General features: G+C 38.1%; 1 protein-coding gene and 1 pseudogene across 1 annotated transcript; one reads left to right on the top strand and one right to left on the bottom strand.

Annotated features, from left to right (window-relative positions):
• Nucleotides 1-7,004: 7,004 nt before the first annotated feature.
• LOC148585250 (uncharacterized) lies at nucleotides 7,005-7,672 on the bottom strand. The gene is made up of 2 exons (XM_088516680.1): nucleotides 7,538-7,672; nucleotides 7,005-7,436 (listed from the first exon to the last, which is right to left on the bottom strand). The coding sequence occupies exons 1-2, from the start codon at nucleotides 7,670-7,672 to the stop codon at nucleotides 7,005-7,007; spliced, it is 567 nt and encodes a 188-aa protein (XP_088372806.1).
• Nucleotides 7,673-11,311: 3,639 nt separating this feature from the next.
• LOC132181665 (large ribosomal subunit protein uL2z pseudogene) lies at nucleotides 11,312-18,618 on the top strand (annotated as a pseudogene).
• The last annotated feature ends 1,153 nt before the right edge of the window (nucleotides 18,619-19,771 follow it).

Raw genomic sequence — 19,771 nt, 5'->3', positions numbered from 1 at the left:
GTGTATAGCCGTTCGACATCGCCCTCAGAACTCTGTAGTAACTCACTGTATGGGTACGAATCAAGCCAATACCCCATCTGAGCCATGCCTGTCCGAGTGTATGGAGCATGGACAGGGTCTCCCCTTCCATAGTACCTGGAAGAACTGGTCGATATCCTTCCTGCATCCCCAGAAGCTGAGCAACGTCTTGTTGCTCGTTGTCATCAAGTTGGCTTGCCGGAGACCCATGCGACATAGACTGCCGCACTACGGACGAGCCCCTGCGTGCTCTCTTCTTCCCCCTAGTACTCATGGTACCCTGTGAAAAACACCACAAACCCAATTAATTTCGTATACAATGTATGAAATATTCAATACCTTAAGTATGCATGACTCATAATTCTACATGAGATATATATTAGATTTTAGCAAATGCACAGCTTAATTAAGTGTGTTGATGTAATGTGCATGTGGTGAACAACTACCAATCAAAACATAAATATAAAATTAATTATATTAATATATATACATACGCTTCGGTTGGATCTAAGTCGTGTCTGACGTATTCGATATGATCTTGTAGATCGTGATCAAAAATTTTGGGCAATATGAGAAGCTCACACTCGTGGTAATTGGCACATGAATCTTGATGTCCTTCACCCTGACCAACGTCGTATATGTTTCTAGGTTTGGTCCTTACTGCGCAAGCCCAATCTGGGCACCTATCACCTTGTATGTAAAATATCTGGTCAACTTGTGAAGTTAGCACATACGGTTCATCAGAAACCAGTTCTCCCGTATGGACAAGGTTTTTGAAATTGACAAGTACTATACCATACTCATCCACCTTGTACCCCTTGTCCCTCGTGTTGTCTGCCCAATTACACCTAAACATAACGTACGTAGTCCTGTCGTAATACTCAACCTCAAGTATTTTCGTTAACTTCCCGTAGTACATGTTGCCATCAAGAGTCGGCACACACACCCCGCTGTTCTGAGTCATCTTTTCGGCATCAGATGCAATAGTACGAAACAGCTTGCCGTTAACCACATATCTATTGTATCTGACTGCTGCCTCCCTCGGCCCTCTAATGCATTACCATTTTGCCACAACGGTCCTTCCTGGATCGCTCGTCCAATCGATCGACCTGTGAATATATTACGTACAATGAAAACGTACAGTTACTAGCTTTAGTTGATTTTAAAAATAGCACGCAAATAACTCCGACAATTGCTTCAAGTAAACATCACATCATTCTTACGTAGACACGGTACCACTCGCAGAACAAGTCATAATGTTGGGTTTCCAACTGAGTCTCTGTTGTTCGTCCCCTATTGCATGATCGCCTAAGTGTATCCATGTGCATCCTACAATTCGAAATTATGTTAATTATAATTCAATACGAGCAATATTGTCACAAGTTCATTGAGCATACAATGTGCCAGTAAAAGATCTCGACTTACGTCCGCAATTGATGAAACTCGTCCAAGTTGAACATAATATACCGGTGTATCTGTGTCATTGTGATTCGGTCGAGTCGGACTCGTGTTTCATTTCCCTTTGAACCATCCGAATTTCTTTGTATCCTATTGTGAAAGGTTGGTGTGTTCTCTAAATATCTCGAACAAAACGTCACCAACTCAGTTGCTATATAGCCCTCTGCAATGCAGCCTTTAGGAGCCGTTTTGTTGCGCACATTAGATTTGAATACTCCAAGGCTCTTAAATATGAACCAATACATATTTTCAGTTTAGTTAGTACTTGTCATGTATTGGCACCTTAAACCAAAAAATGCAAGAATATCCGTAAACAAATTTTACCTCTCTGCCGGATACATCCATCTATACTGTACTGGTCCACCGAGTCGGCATTCACAGACAAGATGCACGATCACATGAACCATGCTCGTAAAAAAGCTGGGGGGAAAAACCTGTGCATCTTGCACAATGTGATACAGACGTCACACTGTAGTCGGTCAATGTTGTTGAACATAGGCACCTGAAGAATATGGACATCTCAACAAGAGGTCTAACCACGTTGCTTGGAAGTGATCCACGCAATGCAATAGGTAGAAGTTGCTGTATCAGTACATGACTGTCATGACTCTTTAACCCCAGTATCGTACAGTCCTTAAGTCGTATACAACGAGAAATATTCGAGGCATATCCGTCGGGCACCCTTACATTTCGTAGCACTTTCAAAAAATGTGTTTTATCATCCTTGGACATCGTGTGGGTAGCTTGTTGAATATAGGTCTTACCATCCTGCGGGTCCACAAATGGATGAAGTGTACATCTCAAACTCATTTCTTGCAAATCTAAGTGGGTGGCGAGGTTGTCCTTTGTTTTTCCTGGAATGTCCAGTATTGTACCAAGTATGTTGTCCATTACATTTTTCTCTATGTGGATAACATCAAGATTATGCCACAATAAATTATCTTTCCAATACGGTAACCTAAAGAAAATACTTTTCTTCTTCCACACTACATTAGAAGTATTCGTCTTCTGCTTCTTTCCTTTTTCTTTCTTAGCCTGCCTTGCCTAACCGGCGTTCTCATCCCCAAACACCATCCCTTCTAATTGCTTATGACTTCATCTCCACTTAGCACATCAGGGGCACATTCTAATTCTACGTTGCCGTCAAATGTTCTTTTGTTCCACCTCCACGGATGATCCATGGACAAGTATCGCCTGTGCTCCATATAACACCATTTATGGCTATGTTTTAACCATTTCGACCTTGTCGAGTTCATATCGCAAGGACATGCCTTCTCACCCTTGGTAGACCATCCAGACAAATCTGCGTATGCTGGGAAGTCATTGATTGTCCACATCAACTGCGCTCACATAATAAAATTATTTTTCTTTGAGACGTCATATGTGGGTATCCCTACATTCCATAGTTCTTGTAACTCCTCAATTAAGGGTTGAAAGTAGACATCTATATCCATTTCAGGTGAACTTGGGCCCGGGATAATCAATGATAGTATAAAAGATGTCTGTTTCATGCACATCCAAGGAGACAAGTTGTAGGGCACAACCATTACAGGCCAAGTGCTGTGAGATGTACTAATGTTTTCAAATTAATTAAATCCATCCGATGTTAGTCCGAGTCTTACATTCCTGCTGTCCGCTGAAAACTCTAGATGTAAATTGTCGAATGACTTCCATGCTTCGCCGTCGGCTGGATGCCTCAATACGCCGTCCTTAGTGTGGCCTTCTGCATGCCACCTCATAAAGCGTGCTGTATGTTCTGACATAAATAACCTCTATAGTCGTGGTATGAGTGGAAACCACCGCAACACTTTCACTGGACGTTTCTTGCCCGGCGATATGGGTTGACCGTCCTCATCTAAATTGATTGCTTCCATCCATTTAGATTTTTCACATACGGTACATGAATCCAACTTTGTATTGCCCTTCCAGAATAGCACACAGTCATTATGGCATGCCTGAATCTTCTCATACCCTAGTCCCATGTCTCGTAAAAACTTTTTCGCCTTATATGTATTAATTGGCAGAGTTTCATTACTCTTGGACAGCAATTGATTGATGAACTCTAGGAAAGCCGAGAAAATCGAGTTACTAAGTCCACCAACGCACTTCAAGTTGTACAGGTGAACAGTCGCACTTAGTTTGCTATGTTTTGTCCCAGTATAAAGTGGTTTCTCCGCCATTTTAAGAAGGCCATAGTACTTTAGTGCCTCGCCTTCAGCGGCTTCTTTGGTAACAATTTCCTCACCCCCTTACACCACGGCCTGAGGCTCACAATTGTCTTCCCTGACTACTTCGTGCATGCCGAATAAATCACGCAACATTCCGTTCATGTCTCCACCTTGATTTACGCTTGCACCCGCATCTGAGGCCAGGCGATTGGAATTAGACCCGGTATCAGGACCCTGTACATGCTTATCACCGTGATAGAACCAAACTGTGTATTCCGGCATCATTCCTTTTCCCCCTGTCAAGTGATTGAATACGAAACCCGGTGGGTGGTGCCGGTTATTTCGACAAACCTTACAAGGGCAATAGATGAATCCATCAGGGGTTCTACAGTTACTAATTGCAAACTCTACAAACAATCTATACTCGTCTCTGTATTCCATCGTACCCCGAGACTTTGTCATCCAAATTTTGTCCATTTTTATCTACGTACATAAATTAGGAATAAATATATAAGACTTAAAAATTGTATACCTAATTTCAAGCACATGCATATATATAAACATAAACCGAAACCTAAATATTTGAACCACATTAAAAATATAAACCTATATATTCTCATATAGGTTTAAATTGTTTATGTCCAAAAATATATACATATTCATGCGTATCTACATTCATCCGTACCAAAGGGTGTATTTATAACACTTATCTATTATAATTAAGGGAAATCATATATAAAATCCTTAGGTCAACGCGCTTTTTTTAAAAACTCCTTGGGTATTTTTTTTCGGAAATTTAATCCCTGGGTCACTCGAGACTACTTAAAAACTCCCTACCGTTAATTTTTGTTAACTTCCGTTATTTGAGTTAAACGCACCGTTTTATTTAAGTCCACCTCAGTAGAATTTTGTATCCTACGTGTTCACATTGGACACGTAGGATATAAAACTCACCGTTTTGGACCATCCAAAACGGTGAGTTTGGCTTAAAATTGAGGCCTTCTTCTTTGAAACTCTCAAGTTTTATACGGTTAAAATACAAGCCTTCCGATACACCTCAAGCGGCAACCCACCGACGCAGACGCCACCGACGCAGACCCCGCCGGCGACAGAACCCACCGAAGACAAAACCACCGGCGACAGAGGCCACCGGCGACAGTACCCACCGGTTAAATCACCCATTCCGGCGTCACTTTTCAGGCTAGGTTTCCGTCAAATCACAATATTTTGAATCGGAAAAATTTGGTTTCGACGAAGGTATTTTCCGAAATTTCTTTGTGGGTTTTGTTGATTGACTGAAATGGAAGCCTTTAATAGTTGTTTTTTGAATTTTTTTGTTGTGTTGGAAGCTTTTGGTTGAAACCTCATCCCCAACCTGTTGTTTGTCCAACATCTGTCGAATATTGCGATTTTGAGCCAATATTATTGTTGATTGGCAGTGGGTGTGGTCCACCTTGGTTGTGGTCCTGGAATGAGACAGTTGTTTTTTCGTGTGAACTGGCAAGTTGGTCAAGGGGGATTTTTTCATCTGTATAACTATTTATTTGATTTTTTTGCTTCTCTACTCAAATGGTGGATTGTCGAGGACATGAAAATAGGAATTCTTTGTGCATAGTTTACGCCAGCATCATCATGCTACAATTGAACAGTATTTTTTGAAATTTTGGTTTTTTTTTTTTTTTACCTAATAGTTCATGCCATACTTTTCTATGCATGTATTTGTTTTTAGGTCCTCCAATATTTTTGCCACCTTTTTAGTTGATAAGAAGAAAGGTCAATTACTGGAAGAAATGTTAATCATATTAGTATTAACATTTGGAAGAAAAGTATTTTTCAATGGAGAAAAAAGTGGTATTATTGTTGGGATATGATAGATTGTGGTTGGTTGGGTTTTGATGACGTCGTAAATTTTTTTAGGGAAGTTTCATCATTCTACAATTGAGCAGTATTATATACGTGGTTGGATGTTACGGCTAATTTCTTTTTATTGCATGTTTGATTACACTGCATATTTGCATGTTTGTAGGGAGCCGCCTATGCTCATATACCATCTCCAGCTACTACACTAACAACTTAGTATTGTTTAGATTACAAATTGAGCAGTACTATTTCTGCAGGGGAATCACATTTTAAACAATGTGATTATCTTTTGTTTAGGGTTTATGGTACATTTTTTTTCCCAGTATTGTTTAGATTACAAATTGAAGTGAGAATAATTTTTTGGGAAGCTTGATTTTATTTTTCTTTTATGATCTTGATTATTCTCTCAGATGTCAGTTATATATTGTTAGGTTCATATTATAAGATGAACAGGAGGAAGAAAGATTTCGGGATAGGATACAATGAAAGCGAATTCTACGATGGGAAGATGAAAAAGGTTTGTGAATTTTATTTAGTGAAACCCATTAGGGAACTGTGATTACTTCTAATAATTGTGGGTTTTACTGTAAAATGAACAGTCAATGTCGTCGGCATCTATAACATCATCGGTGAAAGAGGATATGGAACCTGTGCAGTGTAGGTGCGGACTTACAAGCCCAATTATAACATCCACTACTATAAAAAATCCTGGGAGGCGATTCTATGGGTGTGCTATGTATGACCGTAAAAAGGTATTTGAATTTGGATAATTTGGTTTTAACAAATAGTTATTACTTCGTACTTGTTCGTAATTATCAGATTTTTTTGTGTAATTACAGAAAGTTGGCCAATGTCGTTTTTTCCAATGGTATGACGAAGAAACTTGTGCTCGCGGAAGGGAGGTCCTACCTGCGTTGTATAAACAAGTTCATTCCCTGAAATGTGAAGTGTCATTACTTAGGGGACAACTAAAGATCCAAACATATTTGTTGGTTTTTTTGTTGGTGATTTGTGTACTGTTGATTTGTCTAAGGTTGATGGGGCATTGAGGCATGAGAATGAGGCAATTAGATTATTATCAGTGGAATAGACTATCTATTTTGTTGTTGTCAAGGATATTGTTTACTGAGCTATGTTGTCCACGTGGATATATGGTTATGGCTTCTATGTAACAATTATGTAAAAATCCAGACGTAATTATCAGGTTGGCTGATTACTTTTTTGGAACAACTATTTCCATGCATTAGTTTTATTTGTATGCGGCGATTTATGATTATTTGTATGTTGCTCTTAAGTCTGAAATATTGAACCCTACAGTAGAATTTGCAGACAGAATGTAATTTTATCCGTCCACTAATACAATCTGGAATTAGTAATTGCCATGACGAAATTCCAAAATATAATTCAATATACAACAGTGCACGTTTAATGCTTCATGAACAACATTGAATTTTACAAGCACATAAAGTCCCAAAATGAATCCCCCAATTGTTTTTTATATTACAAACATAAAACAAAAAAAGCCGACCGGATTCCATTCCTTTTCTGCTGGAAGCGTGCCATTATTTGCAGACGAATTTCTTCAAGCATAGTCAGTATAGGCTTAATCCTAGCTTCCTTAATCCACGCGTTGAAGCTCTCGGCCAAGTTGTTTAATAACATATCACTTTTGGTTTGGCAGTTGAAAGCATGTCTGGACCATGATGCCTTCGGTACACCACTAAGGTAATCGTGTGCACCTTTATCCATTGACAATATATTCTGCATGTGATGGTCAAACGCATAAACATTGGCTGCACGTGCAGCCCCCCACAACTCATCCTTCATAGCTTTCCCGGTGTAGCCTTTCGCTTTGAGGTTCGCATGTAGATGCCGAACACAAAAGCGATGCTCAGCATGTGGCAACACAGCCTCAACTGCAATTCCAAGCCCCTACACACATAAATTTATGTTAAATTATATGGAACAACATAAAGGAATAAAAGGAATAAAATAACACAATAAGAACATAAATAGTATTTTACACTAAATACCTTCTGTCTGTCAGACATTATAGTCCAACCAAGTCCGCCTTCTGGCCCGCATAAGTCCTCCAATAAAATGGCAATGAACCACTGCCATGAATCTCTTGTCTCTGCCTCAGCCACAGCAATTGCAATGGGGAACATGTCGTCGTTGCCATCCTTGCCTATGGCACACAACAATTGCCCCCCATATTCCCCCTTTAGATGACAAGCATCTAAACAAATTATGGGCCGACAACCATGTCTGAACCCCTTCTTACATGCATCAAGACAAATATACATCCGCTGAAAGAATACTCCATCTCTGTGTACAAAAGCACTACTACCAGGGTTCGTGCTGAGTATTGCCATTGCGTATCTCCGTGTGAGGCGATATTGCTTAGAGTGCCTACCAAAAACTTGATGCAATGCCTCCTTCTTCGCTCTATAGCAACGGTCAATAGGAACATCGATGTTAAGGTCTCTCTTCACCCTCTGTTTCAATGCATATGGTGTCCACGTGGGGTCATCCTTGAAGTCCCTCTTATAAGCACGAACAAGATACTCAACATCGCATCTGGAGTTTTCGTACTGATTACCACAAATATGAATCGGGTAGTACGTCTTAATTTGAAAAGAAGTCCTGGTAGCATCAGTAGAGGCATGAATCCTCCATGAGCAATGGTCTAATTTACAGACTGCACTCACCCTACTCGTGTCATTGTGCTTGTAGTTGTAATCAAACCCTTTCTGCACAGCATGCGTCTTCAGTGCCATCTTGAAGGAACTTGAATCTGCAAATTGATCCCCAAGCTCAAACGTCACTGGAATCTTCAAGTCATGTTTCAGATTGAACTGTCTATACCGCTTCCTTTTTTTTCCAACCTCGGCAGCATCACTTTCTTGCAAACTTGCAAGACCATCACTTTCATCAGCAGATTCCTCTTCCCCAAAATCGGCTCCTTTATCACCTATGTTAATGTCAACTTTTTCCCACCATTTCGACGTCCCATCATTCTCTTTATTGACCTCAGCAGCATCATAGAAAAGGTCCTCATCCTCGCCATCTGTTGCTTCGAAGTCAGTCAACAACTCCTTGATAACTTCATCAATATCCTCTTCCACTTTCTTCTTCCGTGGCCTACCACCACGTCCACTTTTTTTTTTACCAGTTTTGGGCACGGTGTCCGCACCAACATTCTGATTGTCTTCCTCGTCCTGCAAAACCGGTTGAGCAACCCGTCTTCTTCTTCTTCTACGTACTGAAAAATATATACAAATAAATTAAAATAAAAAACCTAAAACAAAAGAATCAACTAATAAAAACCATAAATAATTGTGACAACATAAGAGTCCAACTCAATTTCAATTTCTATGTACCTCCTCGGCTGGTGGTCGGTTGCCCGCTTGGTTTCTTGGATGGCGTAACAGAACGGGCAGCCTTAGTTTTAACTCGGGGGCTTTTGAAATGTTTTGATTGAGAATGTCCACCTTCTCCACCTTGTCCTTGTACATCTCCATCTTCACGTGCAGCATTAGGTATGTCCTCCATCCCTAAAAGAAACAATCAAATTTGTTGTTAGTCATTCAGGAAGGGAAGGCTAAGTGCTCTCATGATATATTATTTGAAAAAACAATTAAGTTAACAAATAAGAAATAAGTATACTACCTTCAGCACGGGGTATTTCATCCACCCTGTCACCTTCTCCATCTCCATCATGAAGGGGAGGCCTAGGTATCTCACCCACCCCGCCACCACCTTCTGCATCTCCATCATGACGGGGAGCCCTAGGTATCTCACCCACCCCGCCACCACCTTCTCCATCTCCGTCATGCTGGGCAGTATTAGGTATCTCACCCACCCCGCTACCACCTTCTCCATGTTGTCCTTCAACAGCTTCAAGAAATAAATGCTCATCTACTATTATAGCACTGTCCACCATATGTTCAACGTATAAATGAACATCTTGTGCTCTGTACTCATCCATAATATTTACAAAATCTACAACGTCTGCATCACTATTTAAAGATATCACTTGATTATGTGGACCATCACCGACATTATACCAACATCTAACGTCGCTCATGTATCCTAAGTCACGAACCAACTCTTTGACTTCCCACATACTAAAATAGTCAACATCATAGCCTTTCACTTCATGGACGTCGCCACCAACGTAGTTAAATGGGGTATGTGTCATTGTTCCACCGTGGTGCATGATTATATTGACAGCCATATCTGTAAACATATAAACGAGTGTAAGAAAAAATATAAAAGAGTGTAAGAAAAAATATTTGTCAATACAAGAAAACACAAAAAACAATAATATCTATCTATTGCATGAAATGAAATGATTTAATGATATATATATATATATCATTAAAAATTATACATGCATGTTTTGGACTCAAGATGCCCAACTTAAGCTGATTTTGGAAGTTAGGTTGACATAGTTGGCAACCATTCAATTGGGAAAAAAGGACAAAACATAATAGTAATAATAAACATATACTTTTGCACATGCATGTTATAGGTGCAAAGTGCACTTTTCGCTCATTGTTATATGTGGAAAGCTCAACAAATGCATACAATACATGTAAAAAATTTCTCTTTCTATAAGAACCATTAACCTATTCAATGCCTAAAATTATGCAAAAATTCATCAATATACGTAAAAGATGCAGGTTTAAGTTACATTTGCTACTTAATAACTTTCCATAGGATCACTATTTTGCCAAAGTCACCATTACATTATATTAATATACATGTCCATCATGCTTGCTAAATATTAAGAGAATGAGAGATTAGAAACTGTCTAATCTGGAAATGTTATGGAAATGTTAAAGATAAAGTTTCTTTAAAAAGAATTTTAAACAAGCTTATAAATAAATAAGTTTTAGATTATAGTAAATCCCACCAGATTGACATGAAATTTACCATGCACAATAGCATGGAGGGCATGTAATCCAAGAAAGTAGTTGAATATAGGTACAATTATATACACTTGTGAGCGTGAGAGATTAAATCTCATATTGGAAAGCTATCACAAGAGGATATAGACAATTTATCCTAGAAGACAGCTCATGAGATAATAAAACCTTCTGTTTAAGGTAAAATGTGGTTGAGCTAACTACTAAAGGAAAACATTTTTAAATATAAAGAACAGTATATATATATATATATATATATATATACCATCTTCAAATTACTATTTCATTATCAATGCCTCATCCAAATTAAATCCCATAATAAAATAACAGATAAATTAAACACCAAATTTGACTTCTACAAATTCAGAACATCAATCCACTTCTAGAATGAGCACGGTGAGTTGTATATTGAGCAAGTTGAGTTGTACATTAAATGGAAGGAAATTAAGCCCCACAGAAAAAAAAATTGATAGAATCCCTTCTGCCTAACACGACAAAATCCCCCTTGACCAAACCTGCCAGTGCACACGACACAACAACTGTCTCATTCCAGGACCACAACCAAGATGGACCACACCCACTGCCAATCAACACTAATATTGGCTCAAAAGTGCAATATTCGACAGATGTTGGACAAAAAACAAGTTGCGGATGGGGACAGATGTTGGACAAAAAACAGGTTGGGGATGGGGTTTCGACCAAATGCTTCCAACACAACAAAAAAATTCAAAAAACAACTATTAAAGGCTTCCATTTCAGTCAATCAACAAAACCCACAAAGAAATTTCGGAAAATACCTTCGTCGAAACCAGATTTTTTCCGATTCAAAATATTGTGATTTGACGGAAACCTAGCCGGAAAAGTGACGCCGAAATGGGTGATTTAACCGGTGGGTACTGTCGCCGGTGGCCTCTGTCGCCGGTGGTTCTGTCTCCGGTGGGTCCTGTCGCCCGCGGGGTCTGCGTCGGTGTGGCGTCTGCGTCGGTGGGTTGCCGCTTGAGGTGTATCGGGAGGCTGGTATTGTGACCGTATGAAACTTGAGGGTTTCAAAAAATAAGCCCTCAAGTTTAAGCCAAACTCACCGTTTTGGATGGTCCAAAACGGTGAGTTTTATATCCTACGTGTCCAATGTGAACACGTAGGATACAAAATTCTACTGAGGTGGACTTAAGTAAAACGGTGCGTTTAACTCAAATAACGGAAGTTAACAAAAATTAACGGTAAGGAGTTTTTAAGTAGTCTCGAGTGACCCAGGGATTAAATTTCCGAAAAAAAATACCCAGGGAGTTTTTTAAAAAAGCGCGTTTACCTAAGGATTTTAGATATGATTTCCCTATAATTAATCTAGAAAAACCAATAAAAAAAAAAATACTTGATCTAAATTTTAGCATTTTCTTTGGTGGAGACCTTAAACAAATTAATTCTAGCTAGGTTATTTTATAAGGTTGTTCTAATACATCTACCGAGCTAGGTTCGTTATGAGGACCCTAAATACAATAAATATAGCTTACATGTCGTTAGACTTTGGCATTAATTAGTAGGTGACGACATGCATGGGTCATACAACTCTTTTGTTTGGTGTATTTATTTATTTTTTATATGATATATATAAAGGTTAAAAGAATTTTGAGTGTCTTGCAAATATGGTAAATGTTTTCGTAATATATATTTTTGGTCCGGACGTTTCTTGGGTTATTGACACATTAGATTAATTTCTTTCATATTAATCACAATTTTAACAAAATTCAAACTAGTTTTTAGGTAATATTAATTTTAATGCGTTATATTTCAACTTGAACAAGCTTATAAGTTCCTCAAATTAACCAAAACTTTAATCCGTTTTGTATGGTTTTTTTTGTTTGAAAATAATAATATATGTGAGATAGAATGAAGTAAGAATTGAATTGAATATATTTTGCAAGTGTTTTATATGTGTTTAATTATGATTAGATTTGTTAAAAAAACTCAAAACAAAAGTGTGAAAAAAAAAGTCTAAAAAACAAAGTCATGACTTTTTACTTATTCATTTGAAGTCTCTCTAAATTTGACAAGGTTTGCACTTTTGCCAACTCTTTTTCCTGTTAAATCCATGTAATTCGGATTGAATTCTCGCGCTGTGTGAATTTATAACTTACAAATTAATCCATAACGTTTATGGTTAAAAGAATATTAAAAAACTCATTAATTTTGAATATTAATTAAACAAAGTCTTAAATTAAAACGATATTGAAATGAATGATAGATTAAAATTGACATAATGTTTTATAAATTCCTTACTAATAAGCCAACCTTTTCATTTAAACAAACCAAAAAAAAAAAAAAAAAAAAAAAAAAACAGAGCCACATTTAAAAAGCAATTATATTTTCAAACAAAAACCTAGCTAGCATGAGAAACATCATTTTGCATGCATGTGCATATCGAACGTACAATAAATAATTAATTAATAGATATTCCAAAAAAGAAAAAAAATTTCACCTCAATTAGATGCTCACAAATACTCAATCCAGTGCATTATTGAAACATCATGCGAATATATGACAAAATAAAACATAAAATTGATAAAACAACACAATGTATATATATAGCATATATTCTGCAATAAAAAAATATTATATATAAAATAAAACAATATATATATATATATATATATATATATATATATATATATATATATAGGAGAGGTGGAGGAGATTGGCGGAGCAGATTTGGTCGGAGAATCGCCAGAGACGGCAACGGAGAAGTGGAGGTGGCCGCCGAAGATGGGGAGTGAGTTAGCTAGAGCGAGTACTGCCAGCTGAGAGATAGAGCTGACAGAGAGAGAGCAGGAGATGAGGAAGAGTGAGGGAGATTTCAGATGAGGGAGGAGAAGAAAATGAAGAAGAAAAAATGGCTGGGCTGACTCGGCTGAGGGACTTTGGCTGCCTGGTGGGAGAGAAGAGAGGAGTAATCAAGGGAGAGAGGGAAAATCAAAAAAAAAAAAAAAAAAAAAATCATGATCGATCAGGAGTGGGTGCGTGCGATGGGACGGCCAGCAGGCGCTGGCCTTCCCAAGGCACCCTCTTGACGTGCCACATACGCACGTCAGGAATATATATATAAAAGAAACAATGTGGCATGTGAAGCACTGATATATTAATATGATTTATACTCTCTAAACTAAAGGATTTGACATGGTTAGGTACTAATAAGGCCTTTAAAAGGATTAAAGATAAAGTATGGAACTATTTGCACAACTAGAAGGTCAGGTTCCTCTCGGAAGCAGGGATATAAGTTTTACTGAAAGCCGTACGTGGTTCAAGCAATCCCTACCTAGAGTATAAGTGTCTTTCAACTTCAACCCATTCCATGTAAGTAAATTAATGGGATGATGCAGAAGTTTTACTGAAAGCATAAAGAGAACAATTCCAAGATTCATTGGATGAACGGGAAACGGATGGGTTTTTCTAAGGCTCAAGGTGAAATGAGATTCAGAGATTCGGCAATCTTCAATAAAACTCTATTGGCCAAACAATGTTGGCGGCTTTTGCAGAATTGATCCCAACTCCTTCGCAGCAACTAATCATCAAGTCAAAATGTTATATATCCGTATAGCACTATTTTACAAGCTAATTTGAGGAGAAGACTGTCATTTGCATGACAGAGTTTATTGCAGGCTTGTGATTTGCTAAAAAATGGGCTCGTATGGCGGGTGAGTGATGGAAGAGATATACGGGAATGGGGTGATTTATAGAAGGTTTCCAACCCCAATATCTATTTATGTCCAATCCCCAAGGCGAATTTTAGTAGAGGACGCAAGGGTACTGTCGAAACTCATTAACCAAGACACAAAATGGTGGAACTCCAATTTTTTGGGTCGACGCTAACTTTTTTGGAACTCATTAACCAAGACTTTTGGGTCGGCGCTAATTTCCAATCATTAGTGGTGACATATGCATTTGGATCTAAACCCTTGTAGTGTTGACCAAAAAAAATAAACTATCAGTGGCTAATTATAACCTAATTTTTTGAAGTGAAGTCATATATATAGCTTAATTAAGCAAATGTTTGCTTCAACGATTTAAATGAGAATAAATCGTAGTTGTTTGGTTAAATCTGAACCAGTAGTTGTTTTTCCATGGAGATGGGCTAATATATATATATAGGAAATATATATATATTTTTAATTTTTTATCCATTTCTGTACAAGATATGGGTTAATCCACCAATAATTCTATGGGTTTCACATATTCAATGGTAAATTTAAAACAAGTCGCACCCTTCTTCAGGTTTTTTTTTTTTTTTTTTTTTTTTTTAATTTATTTAATTTTTTTTAAGGCTAATATAGGTTAGTCAATGTTAATAAAGGCTTGGTTTTAAAAATGCTGTTAGATGGTTGATCTGTAACATGTCGCCCATCCTAGATATTTTCCTCTTCCAGTAATTCACTACAAGCAATACGGTCATTAGCGACCAAACGAATAGCGGCGACACCTATAGTCGCCGCTATTGAGGGGTCATTAGCGGCGACTTTTACATGTCGTTGCTAATGACTGACCATTAGCAGCAACTTTCATATTGCCGCTAATGATGAGTAAATAGTGGTGACTCTCAGGGTCGCCGCTAATAACATGATCAAAAATTGAAAAAAAAAACAAAACAATTAAAAACAATTAGCAGCGACAAATGTTGCTGCTATCCAGTCCTAAATAGTGACGACCCCTATAGTCGCCGCTGATGAGGGGTCATTAGCGGCGACACCATTGTCGTTGCTACTGAGAAGAGAAAAAAAAAAATTAATTAAAAGGTAATTAGTGGCGACATGACGACCCCCAAAGTCGCCGCTGATGAGGGGTCATTAGCAGCAACTCCATAGTCGCTACTATTGAGAAGAGAAAAATTAAAAAAAAAAATAATTAAAGGTAAAAAAAAAAAAAAACAAAAATTTTAAAAAATAAACGAATTTTGAGGCAATACTATTGACCCTCCATATATAAAAAAACATAATTAATTAAAAGGTAATTAGCGGCAACTTAATGTCGCCACTATTCAGTCCTCAATAGCGGCTACCTCTGTGGTGTGGTCACCAAGATCATCCAGGATCCGGGTCGGGGCGCCTCGTTGGCCCGGGTCCAGTTCCGCCATCCCTTCCGGTACAAGCTCCAGAAGGAGCTCTTCGTGGCCGCCGAGGGCATGTACACCGGCCAGTTTGTGTACTGCAGAAAGAAGGCCAACCTCACGGTCGGCAACGTGCTGCCCCTCGGGGCCATCCCAGAAGGTACGGTGGTGTGCAACGTCGAGCACCATGTGGGTGACCGTGGGGTCTTGGCTAGGGCCTCTGGGGACTATGCTATTGTGATCAGTCACAATCCTGATAATGGAACTTCCAGGTATATGCGATTTTCGTTCTCTTTTTGAATGTGATTTTGGGTTTTTGTTGTTTTGGTTTTATTTGATGGGTTCGAATCAAGTGATTTGCTGTGGGAAATGTTGACTCTCAATGTTATTTGGATTTGTGATTGTTTCTTGTTAGTGGGTTGATGGTTGGGAGTAATAATGTGATTAGGTTGTTATGACTTTACTCTTTTTTCTCTGTTTACCTCTATCTATGTACAATCACAGGGGCAGAGAATTTTGGGATTAAAGATGGAAGTTTAGTCCTTCATTTTTGCTTGATGCTTATCTTGTGCAAGGTAGTGGTCATTATTGAAGAACTGAGAATGTCACTTTTAAATATTGGAAAATTTTTAGAGTCAAAGATTGTGAATTTTAATGACTCTCAGATTTCCAAGGTGAATCAAAAGTTGTTGGGAAATTATTTGGATTGTACACAAATTCTTGTTGAAACAAAATAATACTTATCTGTAAATTAACAATAAGATAAGTAAAATATAAGAGATGAAAGTAGGATATGAAAATATCTCACAATGTTATTGAATCATGTAAGAGCGTTGTTTGTAAAGGTTGATTCGTGCTTTCCAAGTATTTAATTCGGTGTGATTGGATCTCTTGATATGCAATCTCCAATGATTAGATTGTTGTGTCTACCTTTGTTAAGGACTTACTTCCAAAATCGATGGCTAATAGAACAATTCCTTTTCTTTTCTTGTGAGATAATTTCAGAATTTATTTGAGCAATAAAAGGAAGAAGAAGAGTGTAGAAAGAGATATAATCTCAAGTGCTCTTTTGTGGAATTTATAGAAGAGAAAGTTAGCTTACAAAATAAGCTAACAACCCACGGTTGCAAAAAGGTCCAATCATCAACGGCTATAACATGTGGGAGTGTAAAAAGCTAGTTTTGAAATGGTCCAAAACTTTTAGCGTACAATGGCTAGTGCCAACTAATCAAGGTTATTTATTTCCTAGACAAATAATTATTCATAATCTTGGAACTAGTTCCTAGACAAATAAATAGGTTGAATAAAATAAAGGACAAATAAGAGTGTTTTTGGAACACACTCCAACGGTAAGTGCAAGTTGGTGGGTCCAAAGTTTGGAAAGGCAATACTTGAATTTTTGGTTTTGTAAGTTACCTATGTAGCTGGTAAGGTTTCATATGAACTTGTGAATGATGAACTTGTGAATGATTTGCTGTTCTAAGGGCAGATTTTGCTGTATTCAGGTATGGAACTAGGAATTCTTATCAATGGAGGCTGAAGCATGAATGAGAAATATATTAAGATAGGGGGCTAAAGTATGGATGAAAGATATATTAAGATCGAAGATTTAACTAATATAAAAAAATAAAATTAGTGCTCATTAAGTGTTAAGGAAATATATAAAAAAAAAAAAGACACAAAATAATTATTATTTTAAATATATTTCATTTTTTAATTCAATTACCTATTAAAATGGAATTTGACGTTATTTTAGATCCCAAAAATCATTTATGATTGAATATGTATTAAATCTCCTAACAATCTCTCTTTTGATGTACAATATCAATGAATCAATGAGAAACTTATCTTTAACTTTGTTGCAAAGCCTAGCTTTGACAATATTCGTGGTTGAAAATACTTGGTTTATAGTTGTGATAGAAACAAAAATAGTTAGTACAAGTACAACAAGTCAATAAATAAGTTGGTAGACAATTGATCTTTTGGTGCTTACCAATTATTGGCACAATCCTTAGAACTGTGAATGTTGAACTACATTATGTTTGTAATGCTGAAGTTTTATTTTCAATTGTTTTTATTTTTTTCATGATCTGTAAAGTCTGGAGAATAAAACTTGTTTACAAACTAACATATATTATCAATTTTGGTGTAAATTTAGACCAAATTCATATGGGATCATTTTTTTCTAGGCCATATGGGACCACATTTGTTTGTGTACTTAATATTTAAAACCCCTTTTTAAGGGGCCAAACTAAATTTCTTTTGGCCTAAAGATGTATTCTGAAACATATTCATATAGAACCATTCAAAACTTGGGGGGGGGGGGGGGGGGGGAGGCCATGGCCCATGACTGTCCCTCCTAAGTCCATCTTTGGCTGTATTCCATTCGTCCTATATTGAGTAGTTGATGCTGGAGAAAAAAATTGACGACATTCTTTATTTGGAGCTGCCTAGCTAGGATTGTATTTGAGAATGCATCAGGAACTATAGTTAGAGTTGGGAACATGTATACTCTGTTCTTATAAGCAATTTAGCTGTTATTGACATTCAATGCGTTTGGTTTGCATTACAGATATCTCATAATCTGTTTTAATTTTTTACTCTATTGTTGGATAATTTGGCATACCAACTAAGATGGGGATTTGTTTGTGTTGATTATTGAGACACCTTGCTACTATTTCTTTTTGATGGTCATTAATCTTTTTTTTTTTTTTTTTTTTTTTTGGGATATTCCTCTAGAATCAAGCTTCCTTCTGGCGCCAAAAAGATTGTTCCAAGTAATTGCCGAGCTTTGGTTGGTCAGGTTGCTGGTGGAGGAAGGACTGAGAAGCCCATGTTGAAGGCAGGAAATGCCTATCACAAATTTAGGGTGAAGAGGAACTGCTGGCCCAAGGTTCGTGGTGTTGCTATGAATCCTGTGGAGCATCCTCATAGTGGTGGTCACCATCAGCATATTGGGCATGCAAGTACCATTCACCGAGATGCTCCTCCCGGACAGAAAGTTGGTCTTATGGCAGCCAGAAGGACTGGTCGGCTCTGTGGGCAAGTTGCTGCCACGGCTGCAAAAGCTGACAAGAGTGCTTAGAGTGTGATGCAGCCTGACAATGTGGAAGCGAATAAAACAATACAAGAAGAATGATAAATAATTCTTAGATCTTGAGTCTATCAAGGATCTGAGAATTCTTCTCAAAACAATAGAGTCTATCTAGGGTTTTAAGAAAAATATGAAGAAAACTCATTTGAGTAATTCTTATTGAAGGAAAACTGATCAAATAACATAAACCATCTTTTCAAGAGGCTATAATTATATATTTATAGCCCGAAAACCCCAAATACTAATAAAGAATGGAATTAGGGCTCCCACAACCCTAATCCAAGTAAAACAAATAGTAGCGGAAAAATAACATAGAAGGCCCCGAGTGCGCTCGATCGCAGGTAGAGTGCGATCAATTGCACTACCAGGGACTTTTGCACTCGATCTTGCGATCGATCGCAGGTGCGGTCGCAGTTCCAGGGACTTCTGTGCTCAATCGTGCGATTGATCGTCGAAGCAAGAGCCATCGGTCGCAGTTCCAAGAACTCCATTCTCCAAAACAGGGGAACTGCGCTTGATAGCAGTTCTAGGGGCTACTTCTTTTGCTGCGCGAGTCTGGGATTGTGTCACCATCTTCTGGGGTGTCTTCAAACCTTTATCCCTTCGTGTCTTCCTCATATACTCCCAGGCATTGTAGTCTACATCATCCTCCTCACGTTGAACATAATTCGCCCTCGAATTCGCGTCTTCCTCCGACGAATCTTCCAAAATGGGCACAAGGTTTAATTAACTTAAATGCTTCGGTAGCCGCCTCACTCCAAGAGAATTTTCCTGTCTTCATACACTCCGTGATAGGTGCCATGATGGTGCTAAAGTCATGAATGAACCGCATATAAAAGGACACCAACCCATGAAAACTTCGTACCTCGTGTAATGTGGTAGGAATGGGCCAATCCCGAACGGCCGCGATTTTTGCTTCGTCCACCGCCAACCCGTCTTTAGATACCAGATAACCAAGGAAAAGCACCGAATCTGTCATGAATGAGCACTTGGCTGGTGATGCGTAGAACTTCTCTTTCCGGAGCACTTGGAGTACTTCCCGCACATGTAGGAGGTGCGTATCTCTATTGGGGCTGTAAATGAGTATATCATCAAAGTACACGACGACAAACCTCCCTATAAAAGGCCGAAAAGCTTGGTTCAT

Source organism: Corylus avellana, chromosome 5 (assembly GCF_965113065.1).
Source record: "Corylus avellana chromosome 5, dhCorAvel1.hap1.2, whole genome shotgun sequence".
Lineage (NCBI taxonomy): Eukaryota > Viridiplantae > Streptophyta > Magnoliopsida > Fagales > Betulaceae > Corylus > Corylus avellana.
Note: the sequence above shows the minus strand (reverse complement) of the source record. Positions and strands in the feature narration are given on the sequence as shown.